Source organism: Xyrauchen texanus, chromosome 6, assembly GCF_025860055.1.
Source record: "Xyrauchen texanus isolate HMW12.3.18 chromosome 6, RBS_HiC_50CHRs, whole genome shotgun sequence".
NCBI classification, from domain to species: domain Eukaryota; kingdom Metazoa; phylum Chordata; class Actinopteri; order Cypriniformes; family Catostomidae; genus Xyrauchen; species Xyrauchen texanus.
The window spans coordinates 45,493,567-45,515,870 of record NC_068281.1 but is presented as its reverse complement, the minus strand read 5'-3'; the positions used below and the strand labels follow the sequence as shown (position 1 = coordinate 45,515,870).

The 22,304-nt window shown below is 38.8% G+C and overlaps 2 protein-coding genes across 2 annotated transcripts in view; both read left to right on the top strand.

Annotated features, from left to right (window-relative positions):
- Positions 1–22,304, top strand: part of LOC127644886 (zinc finger protein OZF-like) — a 385,071-nt gene that overhangs the window by 303,030 nt on the left and 59,737 nt on the right. The gene's annotated exons all lie outside the window — the stretch shown is intronic.
- On the top strand, positions 2,942–10,846 carry LOC127644909 (zinc finger protein OZF-like). Its single transcript, XM_052128356.1, has 2 exons — positions 2,942–3,341; positions 8,353–10,846. The coding sequence occupies exons 1-2, from the start codon at positions 3,248–3,250 to the stop codon at positions 9,363–9,365; spliced, it is 1,107 nt and encodes a 368-aa protein (XP_051984316.1). The 5' UTR covers positions 2,942–3,247; the 3' UTR covers positions 9,366–10,846.

Here is a 22,304-nt window from a genome sequence, read left to right as displayed (position 1 = left end):
GGGCGGGGGCAGCGTGGAGCGGGAGTCCGGGGTCGCGGCTGTGGCCGGTGCGGCCTCCTGGCTGAGGAGGCTCCGGATGGTGTGCCGGTCCTCTGCCTGAGCCCGCATGATCTCAAAAAACCGGCGATCCTTGTCCTGCCGGAGCTCAAGCAGGGACTGTTGGTGGCTCTGGTGTAGTGTTGCGAGGGACTGGAGGACCTCCGTCAGCTGGGAGGACTCTACGGGGCGACCCATCTCCATACTTGGACGAACAATTCCCGGGTTTCGGCACCAGTGTAACAATCTCCTCCGAGGGATGACACTTGACGCAGTGGCTCAGAGGTGAGGTTCTTTATTATCAATAATCACAACATGCACAGAGAACTTTTAAACAGCGAGCTTTATCACACACAAACACAGTAATTCTTATGTCACTCTCTCCCTGCCATGGAGGCCCTCTGGCTGCCTTTTATGCCGCTCTCCCCGTGCTCACTGAAATTAGAGACAGGTGTTAGACATAATTTAGCTCAGGTGTAAGCGCCCTTACCGCTTTTGTCTCCCAGACGGGCGCTTGACCATGCCCCCGCTGCCACAACCCTCCTAAAGTGGTAGATACTCTGGGAGTGGTGATTACTGCTTTTAGAAAAGGTCATGAGGCATCAGTGTATTAGTGTGTTATCAAGTGGGGGTTGGTAGCTTCACTAGTTCTTAAATCAATTAGCTTTTCAGTAGCAAAGCCACTTTATTGATAATGGTTTCCCGATAGCATTGCAACTTAAGCTTTTACGATCATCTTAACTAACGTCACTCATTATTTTATGATGAATTAACACTTCATAACAAGCACGTAGATCACTTTTTATAAAGTTGAACTTAAGTGCTTCGTTACGAGAGCTGTCAGGTTCAAAGTTGCTGATCACTTTGCCCAGTGTGTCCAGGTGTTTGACTTCTCAAAATGAAAGTAAGGTGGATATACTGACAAGCATGGAAGTTGTTTGTAACATTGTCAAGGCGCTGAAATGTATTACCTAACTATTACAGAATTTAATAGTTTTTGTAAGATGGAGTTTCAGATGTATTGATGCTCAATCTTAGAGATGAATAAAAGAGATGCAATAAATGCATGTAACATGAATATATGCGATTTTTTTTGGCTGGAAACCGAACAAATGTCCAAAGAACAGGATTAAAATGTCTTATTCCAGTATTGAACTAATAAAACTATCTAAATATTAATAGATCATCTGGTCAGTTGAAGGTACTGTGTACTTATGGCCTTACTGCCATTATGCATCATGCAGTTTGTTACTCCCTTGTAAAATGGCTAAAGTCAAGTTGATTTGAACCAGCCATTGGAGGAAAAAGAAGAGGAGGAGGATGAAGAGAGAGAGAGTGAGGGAACATCTCATTTCACACTTTCACTCTAATCTTCTCTGTTTACCATATTTATTTATTTCTTAAGGCATTTTTATTTAAGTTTTAAACTGGATGGTCACATTACTCACAACTGTCTTCTTAAATAATCTGTGTAATAAGAATATGTTGTCTTTCTGTTGCCATAACAATTCTGCTTATCAAAGAAGGGTAATATAATATTTTACTCTATTATATGTCTTGTAAATTCAGACCTATCACATCACAATTGCAGACTGTGTAGACTGCCTATTGATTTTATAGTGATTATTTAAAAAAAATGTTTTTCAATGGCTTTCTAATGTTCAAAATAAAATAAATTAATTTGTTAAATGTCCCTTTGTCTCGTTATATTACAAACATATTTATGAACTACTTACTGTAGATAATGATGCTTTCGGGAAATGCACCTTAGAGATTAAGTACACATTCTAACATTCTACTTAGTGCTTTGGAAAACCAAGCCAAAGTCTGTCGATTTGTTTTTAATCAGAAATAAAGATGTCAGATTAACAAATAAATCAATCAATTGAGTTGATTCTTTTCAATGACTTGGTCACACATGATAGAAATGCAGTGTGAAACGGTTCTTAATTCAGTCTGAATGACTCATGCTCGTGCTGTTGAATCACTTGAAGTGGGTTCTTCTCACTCGCCAACACACTAACAGAATACATTAAAAGATGGAAAACAAAGATAACTCTTGTTGCAGTCAATATTTAACTACAACGAATGGAAACCAAACATGCAAATTCCTGCAAGACAGTGATGAAGAAGTTCTTAAGTGTGCAGCTTGTGAATGACTATTACAGGTAAAGACATTTCCCAACCAAAAGAGTATCAAAACACTTTGTACATGCACTAAAACACATAAGAAGTACCATGGCGTTACCATGTTATTTGGACATGTGCCATTACAGTTATGTACCATGTACATATCAAATATGAATTTGATAATCATATAGCAAAGTACCATGGTATTCTTTGAATTACCTTGAAGCACCATGTGAATACTATAGGATACTGTATATGGCAATATATCAAATTACTATGGTAGTACCATGGTATTTTCTGATGTACACAATGTCAAAACTCTTACGTGTTAACTGTTAGGTAAATCATACTTTTTTACTCATTAAAAAAATTATTTTCTGTTGTACTTTAGCCTCATTAAGCCTTTTCTACAATGCAAAAATAAAACATCTTACAAGATTATGTGATTGGTGTGGAGTTAGAGAAACAGTGGAACATGTATTAATACAGTGTAACATATATACAGAGGAAAGAAATAAACTAACAGATGAATTACAGAAGAAAGGAGAACAGCAATTAACTTTAAAGAAGCTTTTAAATCCAGTAAGAGGGGATGGTCTGTTAATAAGATTTCTGAATAGAACTCGGTTAATTGAATATAGCTAGGCCATAAAAGGTGTTTATCCCCCCCAGTAGATGGCGGTAATGCTCTATTTTTGAATGCGAGCCGCCAATAAAGAAGAAGAAAGTCCCTTCCGAGTCGCTGTTGTATGACGTCACACAAACATGGCGACGCTCTGAGAGATTTGCAGAGTTTTGAAAACATTCACTTTTAAACCAACAAATGCACAAAACTGTATGTGTAAGATGATGTTTAACGCACGTTTGTAGATACATGGAAAACTGTAAATTATTCTCTGTTGATATTTAACCTGCAGAAACTTCTGGCATTGTTGTTTTGTTTGTACATTATTCGAGCATCGGATTCATGTTTATAAATGTCACCAATATTGTCATCACCCTTAACGGAAGACTTGTTTGAACACGAACAGGAATAACTCCAGGTGTTTCAACTGAGATCTGCGGGATAAAACATTGTAAAATGATGTTTATTAAAGAAGAGAGTGAGGACATGAGTTATCCAGAATCATGCAGTTCAAATGTCATGAAAAATGAAGATACTGAGGAACAAAGAGGTTTGTGTCAATACTTCATGATTTATTATGGTCTGTTCATGAATTTTAAAGTTATAAAACGTCAAGCAGTTCACACCATTTGATGACTAGTTATTTATCAATTCATATTTCATAATTTTCATTTAATCAGTATTGATGTACAATGTGTTTCTCGTGTGACGTATTCACTTTGCCATGTTACGGACGTAACCTCACATTCTCCTTTTGGTTTAGACATCCAGGATAAACACACAAACACACCATTGTCAGTGAAGAAACAAATAAATACAGATTTAAACCAACGAAGCTTCTGTACAGCATTCCTCCTCTCATAAACAGCTGGATGTGATCTATGTGCATCAGTTCTATGTGTTTCAAATGCCAATGTGATTACGTCACAAGCGCTTACAGCTGCAGAAAGGAAGCGTGATTTAGAGTTTAAAAAATTTACTTAAATATTTACCTTTTTTTTTATATATGCACCAAAAGTATGTGTTGCTTTTTAAGACAATAATTTTACGCACCTGCTGAGCTGAGATATTTTCTTTTCTTTTCTTCAAATGTGTTCTGGGCCCGTGTTCACAAACATTTATAGGTTAAAAGTAGCTCCTAATGCGGAAATTTAGGAGCAACTATTAAAAATTTGAAGCGAGTCACTTTTAATTTTAGGACTTGTAAAATGTTCAACTAAGACTAATTTATGAAGCATTTTAACACTAAAAGTAGCTCCTAAACCCACAACAGCTTAGAAGTCGTCTTGAGGATTTCTAACCTCCTAGAGTGACTCACAAATGATCCAAGGTATGCCTGCTGTCATCAATCCACATTAAAAACAATATATTATAATATTATTATGACGTCAACCCTTTAAAAATGTATTGCCTGAATCCCAATTGAGTCGGTGTATTTCAATAATATAAAATTATAATATGATAAACATTATAATATTGACATTTAAAATGTAAAAATGCCTGAATTGTGAAGGTGTTTTTATTCCTACAAACTGAAAAAATTAAACTGTGTTATGCAGATGAATTGGGAATTTCAGTCAACCTTCAGCAGAATCGTCTATCAAACTATTTATGCCCTCTCCAGACCACACGTCCAACAATTTGATGAAATCCCAAATTAATTAAAGCATTTGAGCCACTCTGCATTTGTCACAAGTGCCCGCATTTTAAGGAGAGCCTGGTTGACGTGCTCGCACTGATCCCATCACTAGAGCTCGCATTTCATGGGAAGCCAGATTGACGCGTGCGCATGGATATTTAGCACTCATAAAGTGAACTGAATGTAATAAGGGTGCTTCATTGCCTGATGGAGAGGCATACGGACGTGGCTGACAGGAGTTTATTAAAATAAAGGTACCTCTTACCAAAAAATTATATATTGATATTTGCACATTGTATTGATAAGATTGCATCAATCCAGATAGATGGATTGTTACACCCCTACTATATATCTATCTGTCTGTCTAAACTCAGCAAAAATAGAAACGTTCTCTCACTTTGAACTGCTTTTATTTTCAGCATTCATGTTCATACAACTTAACATGTGTAAATATTTGTATGAACATAAAAATATTAAACAACTAAGACATAAACTGAACAAGTTTCACAGACATATATAGGGTGTGGCATCAAGCCTCGGAGAGGCATTTATTGGAAATAATAAAAGTAAATGTCCATGGGGAATAGTGTTCATTACAAAAGGGGGAATCTGGCATCCTCGCGGTGAGATGGGGCTCCATAAAGGGCGGGGTAGTGTCCATGGAATGGCCCAGACATGAGCTCCAACTTGCCCAACTCCCATCGTGAGCCTGGCTGAAGTGTGGCCTTAAGAGGCGAGGCGACGATGACAAGCCGGAGGGGTGGATCATTCTGCGACATCTCCCCCTCCCCACCTCCACCATCGTCATCCTCCCATGCTCGTATCCAACCATGGAATTCAGAGCCGGAGGCACACACTCTTAAGCCGCCCACACGGGAATGCTACTTCCTCAACCAGGCCCTACGGTTGGAGTGGACGTACGGGGGATACCTTTCTGGGCCAGCTCTTCCTCTCACTCGCATCCGGGTGTGAACAGAGAAAAAACACGTATTAATATGACAGCCTCAGCCAGCCACAGGGTTAATGCTTATTTAATGCCACTTAACCTTTTGCTGCAGCTGGGAGGCCATCCCCGTGTTTTCACCATCCCACTCCAGGCTTTCCATCTAACTGGTGAATGAGAGGAAGAGTGACTTCACTGATGGTGTCCAACAGTGTTGTTTCTGCCCACAAAAGTGCCCACATTCTCCACCACTGTGGCGGGTGAGCACGAGACAGACACAGTGGGTGTCCATGGAATAGCACAGGCATGAGCTGGGTCTGTCAGGCACATACGCTCCCCTCCAGGGTCCACGGCACGAGGGGCAGCATTGGTGCCCTTGGCAGCCTGACTCCCAGGCCCGCAGAAGGTGAGAGGGGAAGGTGGCCCAGCATCTAGCCCGTCAGCCGCGATGTGTGCAATTCTCCTAATTTAATCTGTCCTGGGTTCTGAGGAGTGGGTCTGGTGGCATATCCACTCGTCCAAACACTCCCAGCTCTGGTCCTGGCCATGCAAGGATGCCAGTGTGTGCACACATGGAGATTTGAAGCCAGCTCCCTGAGAATAGGTGCGCTCTGTGTTTTAAAAACAGCTGTGATGAAGCATTATTCACATCAGGTGTGCTTCATCCATCGCTGTCAGAACGAAGCTTATTAATTATGCACCTCTTCTCGCTCGCCTGCCCAACTCCCATCGTGTGCCTTGCTGAAGGGTGGCCCTAAGAGGCTATCATTCCACCACAGTGCTCTTCCACCAAGGCACTTGCAAGTTCCCAGACATTTCTGGGGCGAATGGCCCAAGCCTTACGCTCCGGTCCAACAGGTCCCAGACGTGCTTAATGGGATTAAGATCCGGGCTCTTCGTGGCCATGGTGGAACACTGACACTCCAGCATGGCTGGTGGCATTGTCATGCTGGAGGGACATGTCAGGATGAGCCTGCAGGAAGGGTACCACATGAGGGAGGATGTCTTCCCTGTAACGCACAGCATTGAGATTGCCTGCAATGACAATAAACTAAATCTGATGATGCTGTGACACACCACCCCAGACCATGACAGACCCTCCACATCAATCCCGCTCCAGAGTACAGGCCTCGGTGTAACGCTCATTAATCGTGAGTACGACCATCACCCCTGACCACTGAAAACAGTGACTTATCAATAAAGAGCACTTTTTGCTAGTCGCATCTGGCCCAGCGGTTGGGTTTGTGCCCATAGGCGACATTGTTGCCGGTGATGTCTGGTAAGGACATGCCTTACAACAGGCCTACAAGCCCTTAGTCCGTTAAGGACCTGCCTTACAACAGGCCTACAAGCCCTCAGTCCAGCATCTCAGCCTTTTGTGGACAGTCTGAGCACTGATGGAGGGATTGTGCATTCCTGGTGTAACTTGGGCAAATGTTGTTGCCACCCTGTAGGTGTTCCTCAGGTGTGATATTCTGATGTACCGATCCTGTGCAGGTGTTGTTACACGTTGTCTGCCACTGCAAGGACGATCAGCTGTTATTCCTGTCTCTCTGTAGCGCTGTCTTAGGTGTCTCACAGTACGGACATTGCAATTTATTGCCCTGGCCACATCTGCAGTCCTCATGCCTCCATGCAGCATGCCTATGGCATGTTCACGCAAATGAGCATGGACTCTGTGCATCTTTCATTTGGTGTTTTTCAGAGTCTGTAGAAAGGTCTCTTTAGTGTCCTAAGTTATTATAACTGTGACCTTAATTGCCTACCGTCTGTAAGCTGTTAGTGTCTTAACAACCATTCCACAGGTGCATGTTCATTAATTGTTTATGGTTCATTGAACAAGCATGGAAAACATTGTTTAAACCCTTTACAATAAAGATCTTTGAAGTTATTTGGATTTTTACAAAATGATGTTTAAAATACAGTGTCCTGAAAAAGGGAAGTTTCTTTTTTGCTGAGTTTATCTATCTATCTATGAGGAATTTGCAAAGAAATAGCGCTTCACTCTCTACCAATCTCTTTGGCTGATTTTAAAGGAGTGCGCTGATAAAATGTACGGCATAGCAACGAGGTCAACTCCGCCTTACTCTTACATTTAAGATATTTGTGGATAGCTTTTAAGCAGAAACCCCTAGCTAGGAACTATTTAGAGAACTACCAATGGTAAGATAATAATCTTTTGTGAATATGGGCCCTGGTGAAGTAAGAAAGTCATACACACCTGGGATATCATGAGGGTGAGTAAATAATGAGAGAATTTTCATTTTTGGGTGAACTATCCCTTTAAGAGTTTATTATCATTACATGAAACTGTAAAACTATTAATTCCCATATTTTAGGGCACTTTAATATACACTGGAGTCACAGATTATAAGCAGTGAAAAATATGCTGGTCTGAGATAGAACAAAACTGTTTGTGAACCAAAGACATAAAGAAAAAGGTAAAACTCTCCATGTGTGCATTCTGTGAGAAGTATACCCGAGCCTTAAAGGCCCTCGACAGACTTCAAATGAAGAAATGTAGCTGAGGTACCAACTGCTCTACAGAAAGAAATAAAAAATAAAAATGACAAATTGAAAGCAACCAGAGAGTTCCACTACAAAACTAAAGTAGCTTGCTTCATTCAAGCTACTTCATATCGTTTTTAAGTATGAAATACAGAAAATAATCAGTTGCAATGTGATTTTATGCTTATTTAGTAGAAAACAAAAAGAGGAATGATGTGGTATTGGATTAAAACATCATGGAACTTTGATAAATACACTGACACTGAATTAAGGAGGTGTAAAAATAACAATGCAATAAATATAAGAAAAACAAAAAATACAATAAAACTAAATGCACATAACATTGAATTCCTTAAACCTTGCAGCAGTTAATAAAATAGATACTTGATACTTGTAGCTTTCTTCTAAAGAATTTGGGTTGAGTTTTATTTCCATAATTTTAACATTTGTCATTTTGTGTTTTCATTTTAGATCTTTTAGTAAAAGAGGAAAATCAAGAACTGAATGAAGTGAAGGAGGAGAAATACCATCCGGATCAGACACTTCATAGTTTCAAAACTGAACAAAATACTTTTAGTGGCTCACAAACTGAAACTTTATCACAAAAGAGAACTAAAAGAACAAGAGTAAAACATTCTTTCACCTGCAATCAGTGTGGAAAGATTTACGCACATAAAGCAGGTCTTAAGCGCCACATGAGAAATCACACTGGTGAGAAGCCTTTCACATGCCATCAGTGTGGGAAGAGTTTTAAACGTAAAGAAATTCTCTTAAGGCACATGAGAATTCACACTGGAGAGCAGCCTTTCATGTGCCATCAGTGTGGGAAGAGTTTCAAATGCAAAGAAAATCTCACTAGGCACATGAGAATTCACACTGGAGAGAAGCCTTTCAAATGCCATCAGTGTGGGAAGAGTTTCAGACAGGCATGTAAGCTCAAGAAACATCTGTCTGTGCACTCTCGAGAAAAGTCATATAGCTGTGATCAGTGCGGCAAAACATTTTCTTCAGCATCAGTCTTAAGGACACACTGGAAAATTCATCCAAATGAGAAGCCTTACTTATGTTCGCTTTGTGGAAAAAGGTTTTCATTTCAGCAGAGTTTAAAAGTCCACCAGAAAAAACACTCCGGTTTGACAGATTATGCATGCTCTGAGTGTGGGAAAGCCTTTTACAGAGCTTGTGACTTGGAAAGTCACAAAAGAATCCATACTGGAGAAAAACCTTACAAGTGTTCACATTGTAAAAAGAGTTTCTCTACTTCAGGAAACCTGAAAAAACACGAGAGAGTGCATACTGGAGAGAAGCCGTACCACTGCACTTCATGTGGGAAGAGTTTCAGTATTTTAGGAAACCTAAAAGCACATGAGCGAGTGCATACTGGAGAGAGGCCGTACCACTGCACTTCATGTGGGAAGAGTTTCAGCCAATCAGGCTCTCTACTGACTCATAGAAAAAATCATTGTCTAGGATTGTCACAGTGAGCAAAGTTAATCTTTATTTGCCTGGAAAATAGTCTGAAAAAAAAGCATGGAATTTCGCTCAAAAGTTCAATTAAAGCTACATCCAGAAATTATGGGAACAAGCGCTCCAACAGCGTGTAAGGAATAAAAAAACAACAACAGTTGAATCTTTTATGTTACAAAACAATTAATTATAGGCCAAACCAATAGGTTGCACTGTCAACAATTTTTATGGTGCAGTCAGGTTGTGGTGATAATGACACAAAGATTCATGACAATTTGCCAAAGCGTTGGCAAGATACAGCCTCAGATCCTTTTTGGCATCTTGCCATCTACTTCATTGGTATGCTTTTCAGGAACCGTTTGGTCTGTGGAAAAGTATATCATCCATCCATTTGTATGATATACCCCAAATTCTGTGCCAATCAGACGGCCGCCTTAGGAGATTGAAAAAGTAGGTTTTTAATTACATAAAAAAAATGGCGAATAAGAAATATTTCTGACCGTGCAAAATGGGTATCATCATGCTCAACCTGACCCAAGGAAGCATTTATAAATTATACATTTCATTACATCTTTTGACCACAAAGTGGTACTGCCCTTAAAATGTGTAGGTATTATCCACATTTTTAATGTTTGTTAAATACAAAATTCAAAATGGCTCACATTCGAAAAATTGGTATTATTTGACTGTATCTCCCCATTGAATCTAGTATTCAGACATTATTAGCAAAATAGCCATTTTTCTTTTCTCTTGGTCAGTAGGAGGCACTGTGCAAAACTGTGTAGACACCCTTAAGTCATGATTGTTATGACATATACTAAGTTTCATTTATATATGCCAAAGTGTTGCAAAGATACAGCATTGTGTTGACTTTGGCGTACTTACAGTTCAATTAATTATATGAGAACAGTTTGATTTATCAAAAAACTTTTGATAGCTTTTTGTCACCAGTTTGCCCAGATGATACATGCCAAATTTTGAACAAATAATACATAAGGCCTAGGAGTTTGAAAGTCATTTTTCTGAAAATTAAAAAAGGTGGAAAATCGAATATGGAGGATAATGAATTCTAGGACTAACGGTTTAAAAATTGAGCATAAACATAAGTGAAACTTTGAACTCTTGGTGGCACTAGAGGGTTTGAGTTAAAGACCCCAAATTTGTTATGGCTGATGTTCAGACTCTCCCCTTTATCAGTGAGCCCAAATTTCACAATTTTACTTTTAAAGTGGTTCTATGGGCTGCCATACACTTTCAAGACAGGAAATAATAATAAATAACTAACAGATACATTAGGGGCTCTGGACTATCTGTTCTTGGCACCTAATTAAATGGGTGAATTGCTGAATTACCTGTAGAACTGAACGACCTGTCGTTGTATGTATGGGGCAGAAGGACATTTTTACTTTTTTAACAAATTAAAAGGAAAGCAAAGCATTCGTTTAGAAAACTGTTGTTGATGCTGTGTGAAATGCATCAAATATTGCAAGAATTGTTTTCTTCTATATAAAATATTCTAATCTAATAATGACATTTTCCAGATGTAAACGCTCAAATCAAAGTTATACACACATATTGGGGTTCAAAAGTCAGGTTCAAAAACAAAATTTAACCTTGAAATAAACAGTTTCAATATTTTTAAATTTTTATGACAAAATTAAAAAATTTAAGACAAAATTTGCTGGCCAGGGCAGAAGTAGACAAGGCATTACCGTCTGCCTGCAGGAGCTTGTTAATCCCTTGACCGCCGGGAGTCCCTGCTGAGTTAATGTCTTCAAAAAACTGAAAAAGCAGCTTGCTTGAAAAAAATCCTTCCGTCACCAAGGTGGTGTATTGTGTTCTTGTCAATTGACCAATGAGATTCTTCTTTTACTGAAATTTTGTTTTAAAAAAAGAAAAGGACTGTCTTTCTGCAAGTTTAATTTCTTGCAAGAAATTGTTTGTCACCATTTGGAATGCCAAAGCATCCTCTTGATGAGTGAACCCAGAGCCTTCTCAACATTGTTTTTTTATCAGTATCTGTGGAGTGCAGCCCCCACCTTCGCTAACTCCACCACACGACTGCTTCTGCTTTCATCTCAGAGAGTTTCGGCTTTAAATTGTCTCAAGTTGTTAACCTTACTGTTATCTTAAAACCCACATCACAGCATCTTCTTCAACACACTCACACACACACATGGAACATTAGTTCAATTAGAGGACAGCATAGTTCAACAGTGGACAGCATTATAAGCAACACGTAACAGAAGAATAAACTCTAAAATTATAAAACATGTGGAATGAGCATAAATTCCCATAACACTCCCTCATCTGAGCATGAAACACTCACTAAACAAAATAAATCAACATTAAAACATTATAGACATCATTCAGAGTAATACAAATATGATAATAAAACATTGCAGAGGGCTGTTTTTGTGCTAACAGAGGTTGAGAAAGCTTTTTAAGGAAAAAGAGAAAATTAAATCACATTAATACACATTATAATCATGATAGTGTGGGACCAATTCTGGAACTGGGTTCATATCAGGTTGTACAGGACCGTAATCAGGGATACTGGCAGTTGATTTAAGTTTGTATTGACCCATTGATGAACTAATCATTTTACTGATACATCCTCTCGGTAGAGGAGTTAAACAACATCTAAACGATGCGAGCAGTATCAATACTGTTAATCCAGGTAACAAAATTCTCATTAATGTTTGTTGCCATCCTGCAAAAATATTACACCAGAAACCACTTGTAAATTGTCTTTTTGCTAGTTCATCTCTGTTCAGTTCATATCATATTTTCAATTCTTTGTTGAATCTCATGTCCGTCTGCGTCATTTTCAGGTATGTAAGTACAGCAAGCTTCTTCCACCATAACACGTACTCCATGTGTTCCATGGCTTCCTTGTTGGTGCCATTGTCACCTGCTTTCCCTTTGAGACTTTCTCCTAAATTCTCAGGGTGGTGTTGGTTTCTTTACCAGGACCAGGACATAGGGCTCTCTGTAAGAACATTCCCCCCGCTCCCCGGACTTCGGCCACAGAGAAGTAATTCGAGCCCTCTAAGTTTTCCCCAGGGATCAATGCAAGCTTTCTTTAGAGTGCATCCGGAAAGTATTCACAACGCTTCACTTTTTCCACATTTTGTTATGTTACAGCCGTATTCCAAAATGGATTAAATTCATTATTTTCCTCAAAATTCTTCAAACAATACCCCATAATGACAACGTGAAAGAAGTTTGTTTGAAATCTTTGCAAATTTATTAAAAATAAAAAAATCACATGTACATAAGTATTCACAGCCTTTGCCATGACACTCAAAATTGAGCTCAGGTGCATCGAGGCACAGATCTGGGGGAAGGGTAAAGAAACATTTCTGCAGCATTGAAGGTACCAGTGAGCACAGTGGCCTCCATCATCCGTAAATGGAAGAAGTTTGGAACCACCAGGACTCTTCCTAGAGATAGCCGCCCGGCCAAACTGAGCGATTGGGGGAGAAGGGCCTTAGTCAGGGAGGTGACCAAGAACCCGAAGAACAACCATCTCTGCAGCACTCCACCAATCAGGCCTGTATGGTAGAGTGCCCAGACGGAACCCACTCCTCAGTAAAAGGCACACGACAGCCTGCCTGGAGTTTGTCAAAAGGCACCTGAAGGACTCTCAGACCATGAGAAACAAAGATTGATCTCTTTGGCCTGACTGGCAAGTGTCATATCTGGAGGAAACCAGGCACCACTCATCACCTGGCCAATACCATTCCTGCATCATGCTGTGGGGATGTTTTTCAGCGGCAGGAACTGGGAGACTAGTCTGGATCGAGGGAAAGATGAATGCAGCAATGTACAGAGACATCCTTAATGAAAACCAGCTCCAGATCACTCTGGACCTCAGACTGGGGCAAAGCTTCATCTTCCAACAGGACAATGGCCCTAAGCACACAGCCAAGTTAACAAAGGAGTGGCTACGGGCCAACTCTGTGAATGTCCTTGAATGGCCCAGCCAGAGCCCAGACTTAAACCTGATTGAACATCTCTGAAGAGATCTGAAAATGGCTGTGCACCGACGCTCACCATCCAACCTGATGGCGCTTGATAGTTCCTACAAAGAAGAATGGGAGAAACTGCCCAAAAATAGGTGTGCCAAGCTTGTAGCATCCTACACAAAAAGACTTGAGGCTGTAATTGGTGCCAAAGGTGCTTCAACAAAGTATTGAGCAATGGCTGTGAATACTTATGTACATGTGATTTTTTTTTAATTATAAATTTGCAAAGATTTCAAACAAACTACTTTCATGTTGTAATTATGGGGTATTGTTTGTCGAATTCTGAGGAAAATAATTAATTTAAACCATTTTGGAATAAGGCTGTAACATAACAAAATGTGAAGTGCTGTGAATACTTTCCGGATGCACTGTAGTTCCATGTGTGGTGTGTGTCATAGTGCTGTGGAACAGAAACTACTACAGTGATGTAAGTAGTTTCGTGTTGAGCAATTGTTTTTGCAGCTTTATCTGCCCTCGCATTCCCCATTAGAGATTGGATCAGAGGCGTTAGTATGCACTTTGCATTTACATACAGACAATTTCGCTGTCAATAAAATTGCATTCAACAGCTCAGCCACCAGAGTACTGTATGATATGGGTTTGCCAGTGGATATAAGAAAATCTCATTGTTTACAAATTGCCCTAAAATTATGATCTAACCCAAATGCATATCTGCAATCTGTGTAAATGTTAGCTGTTTACCCTGTGCATATTTGCATGCAGCAGTGAGAGCCTCTTGCTCTGCAATCTGTGCTAATAAGTGTAAGGCCAGGGGCCCTTACTCAATTGTGTAATGTAAAGAAAGCACTGCAAACCCCACCCTGGTGTTACCAGTTACTGAGTGTCTGGAAGCCGAGCCTTTCACAAACAATTCCTATTCTGCATTATCTAATGGTGTGTCCTTGAGATGCAAGTAACAAAGAGAAGTTATTATTTCCACACAGTTGTGTTGCTCCCCATCCTCTGCTGTAGGGAGGAGAGTTGCAGGATTTGAAACATTGCAGCATTTATTAGTAATTTTGGGCATCTGTAAAAGTACAGCATTGTACATCAAACAAATTGCTGCAGACAAATGCACTGTTTTTCCACCCAGCAACTTCACAGAATGTGGCACCAAAAGAGTTAAAGTCCCTTTAGGCCAACACTGCTTTTTCTGCTGCTGCCACTGCCCTCAAACATTTTGGCAACCCTGCTGCTACTGTGTCAAGTTTTGATGAAAAGTATGCAACATTTCTTATAAGACCCCCATGCTCTTGTAAAAACACTTAAGTAGAAAACTCTACTTTTTTTGTAATTTGCTTAGGAATTCTTGTTATTGCTTCAATACGTTTGGGTGATAGTGATTTTACCTCATCTCTGATCACATGACCCAAAAATGTAACTTAAATTTTAACTCACGGCAGTTTTGCCAAGGTAGTTTTATGGCCATTTTCCGCAAGATGTTTTAACAGAGCTTTAGTATCTTGTTCGCAGGCATCCTCTGATGGAGAATAAATCATTAGATCATCAACATACTGCAGAAGTGCACTTCCAGCTTGCAATGAGAGGCTCTCAAAGTTTTCTTTCAATGCTGCATTATAGATAGCCAGGCTTTCATAGTACAGAAAAAAAAGCATTTGACAAATCAACAACAGAAAACCATCTGCTGGTAGCCAGCACTTCTGACAATATAGTGTGTAGGTTTGGCACATTTGGAGCGCAAGCATGCACAGCTGCATTCACAGCTTTTAGATATTGTACAAATCTCCATTCTACTGGCTGGCCAACACCACAAATCTATTTAACTGGAAAAATTGGAGTGCGCACTGGAGATGTTGGGCAGAGCACAATAATGCCTGCGCTCAACAACGATTCAAAAACTGGGGTAATACCCTGCTTTGCTTCCAATTTCTAGGATATTGCTCTTTACACGGTCTGTACGAAGATTCTGAGTGATCAAAACTGGTTCAACATTCTTTATCATACCTACAGTTAAGGTCAGAAATGTACATACACCTTAGCCAAATACATTTAAACTCAGTTTTTCACAATTCCTGACATTTAATCATAGAAAACATTCCCTGTCTTAAGTCAGTTAGCGTCACTATTTTAAGAATGTGAAATATTAGAATAATAGTAGAGAATTATTTATTTCAGCTTTTATTTATTTCATCACATTCCCAGTGGGTCAGATGTATACATACAATTTGTTAGAATTTGGTAGCATTGCCTTTAAATTGTTTAACTTGTTTCAAATGTTTTGGGTAGCCTTTCACAAGCTTCTCACAATAAGTTGCTGGAATTTTGGCCCATTCCTCCAGACAGAACTGGTGTAACTGAGTCAGGTTTGTATTTGCACTTTTCACACCAATACTCATCTCTATGAATCTCTATCATATCTAGAATGTGTCTCCTTCCTGAGCAGTATGATGGATGCATGGTCCCATGGTGTTTATAATATTGTTTGTACAGATGAACATACCTTCAGGCATTTGGTAATTGCTCCCAAGGATGAACCAGACTTGTGGAGGTCCACAATTTGTTTCTGAGGTCTTGGCTGATTTATTTAAATTTTTACATGATGTCAAGCAAAGAGGTACTGAGTTTGAAGGTACAGTATTGAGTAAAATTATAATTATAAAAAAATACATCAACAGATACACTTCCAATTGACTGAAATCGCCAATTAGCCTATCAGAAGCTAATTGCCTTAAGGCTTGACAGAATTTTCTGGAATTTTCCAAGCTGCATAAAGGCACAAGTAACTTAGTGTAAACTTCTGACCCACTGGAATTGTGAATAGTCAATTAAAAGTGAAACAATCTGTAAACAACTGTTGACTTGTGTCATGCGCAAAGTCGTGAACAACTTGCCAAAACTATAGGTTGCTAATATGAAATCTGTGGAGTGGTTAAAAAATTAGTTTTAAATGACTTAAATCTAAGTGTATGTAAACTTCTGACTTCAACTGTACATAGTGTATGATCTTTGGTTTGGGCCCATAAATTATTTGGCACTTCAGCTAGTTCAGGGGCAGTTCCCCCAATGTGAAGAATGCTGGGGGAAATGTGTGTTCTGGCATTGGGTTCCCAATATTGTGTCTCTTATGCGATACTGGGCAGTTGCACTCCAATATATATCTTCATTCCAAAACAAACAGTCTGTTTTCACCTAATGCTTTCATACAGGGATTTCAAACCAACCCTTCTCATACTGTAAATCTGGTCCTTCTGACACAAATGCAGTAGTCTAATGAATCACCTTCTGTAAAATCAGTTCTTTCCTGCCTCATATGTGTGTGCCAATTCCAAAACCTCACTGCATTTTTCACTTTCAGTCAATTGACATTCATAAGCATATACTGTAACTGTGTTTAAGTTACATTTTATCATCGTTTTCACAATCCTGCCACTTAATTTTGGCTTAGTTTGAAATTCCTTTGTCATTATTGCTGACTCTGCAGCACCAAAATCTACCAAAAATGTTACTATGGTGTTTCTTATGGGGCTTTTCCACTGCATGGTACAACTCAACTCTGCTCGCTTTTTTGATGTATAGTGCAGTTGTCCTTCAGATGTCACCTGATCAGAATCCTCTTCATGCTCATTTGGATCCACCCCTCATTCATGCTCCTCTTCCCATAACTTCCTCTCTGCCCCTTCCTGTATGGATACCTGTGCTTCAAAGGCATTTAGCCAAGCCATTTGCAGGCATGCTGCCATACACTTTTCTTTTTTTTTTCCTCATTCAGAGTTTTCTCAGCATGTAAAGCATATATTTCAACATCAGCCAGTCTGCCAGAATCACAGTCAACACTGATATAGTTCTCAGTCCTTCACCAAAACAGCTGTGCAAATGCCATGCCAAAAATTTTAATCATATATTTTATTGGTTACAATATGAAAAAGTACCTCCTACTGAAAAATCTACCTATTTCCTTTCCTGACTTTCCAAGAGAATTGGCCATTTCTCTCCAACTCTTCTTTTTCTCCACCTTTCTCCACTGTGGTACAGTTCAGATGAAACATCAAATAGGCACTGGTGCTCCTGCCAATGTTCCACAAATTGTTCCTCCATTTCTTCGGTCCAATGAGACTTTCTTGATACCGCAGCCATGCTAGTTGATGTTCTGTTGCAGGTACATCAGGACTCCTCCCACTGAAACTTCCCGTGCCCTGTTTCTTAGTTTAACTCTTTTTATTAATGCTTTTCAATCAGAGAAAAACAATACATTTGTTTCCACATATTAACAAGAAAATCAGGATGAGATTAAACAAAAGTATTCCTTACTCTCTGAGTCAGTTTCAAAAGCAAAAAAAAAAGAAAACAAAGTATATATACAAAAATAAAACATTATAGAATTATAAATGCTATAGCTCCAAAATATAGTAAAATATTAAACAAAAAAAACAATTACAATAATATTCAATTAGAATATATATGTACTGCATATATACATACAGTATAGTAACAATATAGACAAAATTAGAATATAGACAAAATTAAGCAAAAATGTAAATAATAATAATAAAAAATAAATACATTTAAAAAAAATAAATAAAAAAAAAGCACATCAAAAAAATAAATAACTTGCACCTTTGTGGACAATCACTGTCAACTACTGGGATAACCAAATACAATTTTCCCCCTTTTTTTAATGTACACTCTTAATGTTTCTTAATTAGTTAGGAATGAGGGAGGGGACAAGAACAGCAAGGGTCAAATGCAGAGGGAGGGATACAAATAAGAATATTTTTATGCCATTAATTCTACCTACAAGTGAAAGTGGGAGAGTTGTCCTCCTAGCAAGATCCTGTTTTGTTCTCTCCAAAATTGGAATACAGTTATGCTTGAAGAGATCTAGATGTTTCTGTGTTACTGTAACTCCCAGGTAACGAAAACTATCTGAGGCTGATTTAAATGTAGAGCTAATGCTGAAGGAGCTCTTGCAGTAGAATGAATTGGAAAAAAACTTATCCAAGTTTAATTTATAGCCTGAGACACTACTGAACTGTCCTAAAATACTCAAAACATGGGGAAGACAAGTTTCTGGATGTGAGACATATAACACTAAATCATCAGCATATTAGGACATTTTCTGTTCTTTTCCTGCTCTAAAAATGCCAGTTGTATTACAATTAGTAAAAAAAAGGAGATTGCAAGAGGCTCTATAGCAAACAAAAGTGGGGACAAGGGGCAACGCTGTCTCGTCCCACAGTGAAGAGAAAAATATTCAGAAATAATACCATTTGTTTTTACAGATGCCACAGGGGAAGAATATAAGAGTTTAACCCAGGACACAAATTTATAGAGAATCTTAGCCAGGATTTTCACATCTACATTAAGAAGGGAAATTGGACGGTAAGACCCACATTCTAGGTTTTTTTTTAATCTATGGAAGGAGGAATATCTACATTATTTAGGGATTCTTCAAAAAAATGAAAGTAGTAGTGGGGAAAGCTGAGAAGAAAACTTTTTTTAAAAACTCTGTGGGAAAGCCATCTGGACCCTGGGATTTTCCACTCTGCATCTGTGTAATAGCTTGCAGAATTTCGGTTAGACTGATAGTATCATCTAATTTGGTTTTTGACTTGTTACTAATTTGAGGGATGTCAAGATTTTCAAAAAAAACTGTTAATAATATTAGAGTCTTTGAGGGAGTTTGACTGATACAAAGAAGAATAAAAAGATTTAAATTGATTATTTATTTCTTGAGGGTCTGATACAATATTTCCTATTGAGGTTTGGACTTGAGCTATAAAATGTTTTGCAGTTTGTAGTCTAAGTTGTAATGCAAGTGCTTTACGTGGTTTATCACCAAATTCAAAGAAACTGTGTTGTGACTTAAGTAGAAGTTGCTCAGCATGGCTAGTAGAAAGGAGATTATATTCAGATAGTAAAAAAAACCCTTTCATTATATAGTGATGGGGTTGGACGTTGTGCATATTTCTGGTCCAATATGCCAATCTGTCTAGAGACTTCACAGAGCTTTTTATTTTGCAACTTTTTGATATAAGTAGAAACTAAATTATTTCTCCACGCAAGTAAGCTTTGAGCATTTCCCAAAGGATAGATACAGAAATCCCTTCTGTAGAGTTCACCTCAAGAAAAGTGGAGATCTTTTCAGAGATAAACTTAACAAAATGGCCATCTGATAAGAGTTACACATTAATTTTCCAAACACGAGAAATCGTACAACCACCAGGGAGGGCCAGTTCAAGAATTACTTGGGCATGATCAGAGATGGTTATACTATCATATGAAGATTTTACTAATTGAATAAGTTTGCTGTCAATTATAAAATAATCGATACGCAAGTATGGTGAACTGAAGAAAAGAATGAAAATATTTTAGAAGTGGGGTTCAAATGGCGCCATTTGTCGGTTATTCCATACCACTCCAAAAAGGAATTCATTGTTTTAGAGGACTGAGACAAAAGAGCTGGTTTGGGAGATAACCTATCTAGAGCAGTATTAAAGATACAATTAAAATCGCCTCCCATGATCAACTGGTAAAAATTCAGGTCTGGGAATTTAGAAAAAAGTTTTATAAAGAAGTCTGGATTATCCCAGTTAGGGGCATAAACACTTGCTAAAGCGACCTGATTATCATAAAGAGCTCCTGAGACGATTACGTATCTACCATAGGGGTCTGAGATAACTTTAGAAGGATTAAATGTAGTATTCTTGTTAATTAAAATGGCTGTGTTTCTAGCTTTACAATTAAATCCTGAGTGGAATACCTGCCCCATCCATGACCTCAACAAGTTTTTATGACTCGAGTTTTTAAGATATGTTTCCTGTAAAAAAACACGTTGGCCTTCAACTTTACTAAATTTGAAAGAACCTTTACACTTTTTACTCGATTGTTTAAGCCTTTTACGTTCCAGCTAATTAATTTAACCCTACCCTCAGATTTCTTCTAGATTTAGATCATGTCCGTCAAACCTTGCTCGCTGCAGTCTTAATGACAGAACTAGCAAAGTCCATCGCTGCCTGTGTCCAGTGGCTTTTCAATACTGCTGTGAACGGTGTGCATTTCAGTGAGGCGAGCCAGATAATCGTACGTGTTTTCATTTGGTCCTTGTTTGCATGCTGATATTTTATGGAGATCCATGCACCTCTGGAATGTAGTTCTGATGCTGTTCATCAGGTCGTTCACTGAATGTAACCAGTAATCTCTGTATTTCTCCATTGGAGGGTCGAAACTCTGAGATTAACTGCCGCACATACTCTTCCCACAGAGTTCAAATCAGGATCGTCTGAATATTTCAAACGCAGAGACAATTTGTCAGTTTTTCCTGTACCTGCCTGCATTTTCCTTTCCCTCAAATTTGCTTCTGTCAGCCAGTCTGTATATGCTTTCCAGTCTGCTTGAAAAATTACTTGCTTCTTTTGTTTCCTTTTTGACATACTGTTATGTTCCTCCCTACTTCTTTTTTCCTTTTCTTCTAGCTTCTCTCTAAGTTGTTTGAGCTGTCTCATTCTGCAACTCCCTATTTTAGGAAACCCACACTCCACTACCCAGACTCACAGTTGATCACAACATCCATTGCCATAATTAGTTATCATGTACTGACAATTTGGAGAACCCAAATTGGGTTAATCTACAATTGAATTATCCCCATTTTTGCTTTTGTTCGAACCCACACCGTCCAACAAGTGGTGTCGCTGCAACAGATTTTATAACCATAGTTATAAAATGTACAACTAGCGGAGCGTCCCGACTCTAGTGACTTGAGTGATTGGAGTCTCCCTTGACCTACCCTAGTGACATGTCAGCCAAAATAATTCCCTGAATTATTTAGATCACTGCCCTTTTCCCAAAATATCTTACATGATGTTTCTTCTTACCAGAAGTAAACCACCTCAGTTCTTTGGGCCGTGTGTGATCCAACCCCATTCTCAGCATTCCGTGAGCAGTGTCTCATCCAGGGACGCAAAAATTGTCATGGAAATTCTGAAAGAATAGACTCAAAGGACTGTCATTCTGTAAATTTAATTTCTTGCAAAATGTAATGTTGGGGTGCTTCTCCTAAAGTCCACAATTATCTCCACCGTTTTGAGCGTGTTCAGCTCCAGGTTGATATGATTGCACCAGTGAGCCAGCCATTTCTGTATCTGTATCTTGAGTGCAGGTTGAGTAGCAGGAGGGGGGGTTGCAGGAGGGGCTAATGTTTGTGATAAGTGTAGGTCACAAAGGTATTGACTATCCTCCAAATTCCCCAGATATCAATCTGACTGAGCATCTATGGGATTTTCTGGAGCAACAAGTCCAATTCACGGATGTCCCACCTCGCAATTTACAGGACTTAAAGGATCTGCTGTTAACGTCCACAGGACACCTTCAGAGGTCTTGTTGAGTCCACGCCTTGACAGATCAGGTCTGTTTTGGCAGCACAAGGTGGTTTTAATGTTGTGGCTGATTGGTGTGCATAGCACGCACAGGCTGGTAATGCTCTTGCTGCTATTTTCAGACCACAGAGCTTGTGGCTATTTGCACATGCGAGCACTACTCACAAACGACTTTCACTGGAATTAGTACCCCTAATTAGTAACACAGATTAAAGAGTTTATAGATATTATAATAAACTGATTATGAAAGAAAAACCACTGGTATCAGATCAGTATCGTTATTGGGCGATACTGAGATTTCAAGAATCTGAATCAAATCGGTAGAGGAAAAAGTGGCATTGGTGCATCCTATCTTAATACTAGGTGTAAACAGGATCTTAAAGGCAAAATAATTGGCCACCTAAGCAAAACAGGCATTATTTCCACACAAGACCATTATGAACTTTATAATCACATTTTTTTTTTTTTTTTTGATAAACCACTGATACTGATAAAACAGTATCTTTTTGAGGTCATACCACATGATGGTCAATATTGGCTACAACCCAACAACAGTTTAAACAGCCGTCTATTTGATGCAAGTGTTTACATC

What these genes read in the sequence shown, in the direction of transcription:
- LOC127644909 (XM_052128356.1), top strand. Translation starts at nt 3,248, where the DNA reads ATGATGTTTATTAAAGAAGAGAGTGAGGACATGAGTTATCCAGAATCA. An exon ending in AGATACTGAGGAACAAAGAG is followed by an intron (nt 3,342 to 8,352) that starts GTTTGTGTCAAT and finishes TTTTCATTTTAG; the next exon opens with ATCTTTTAGTAAAAGAGGAA.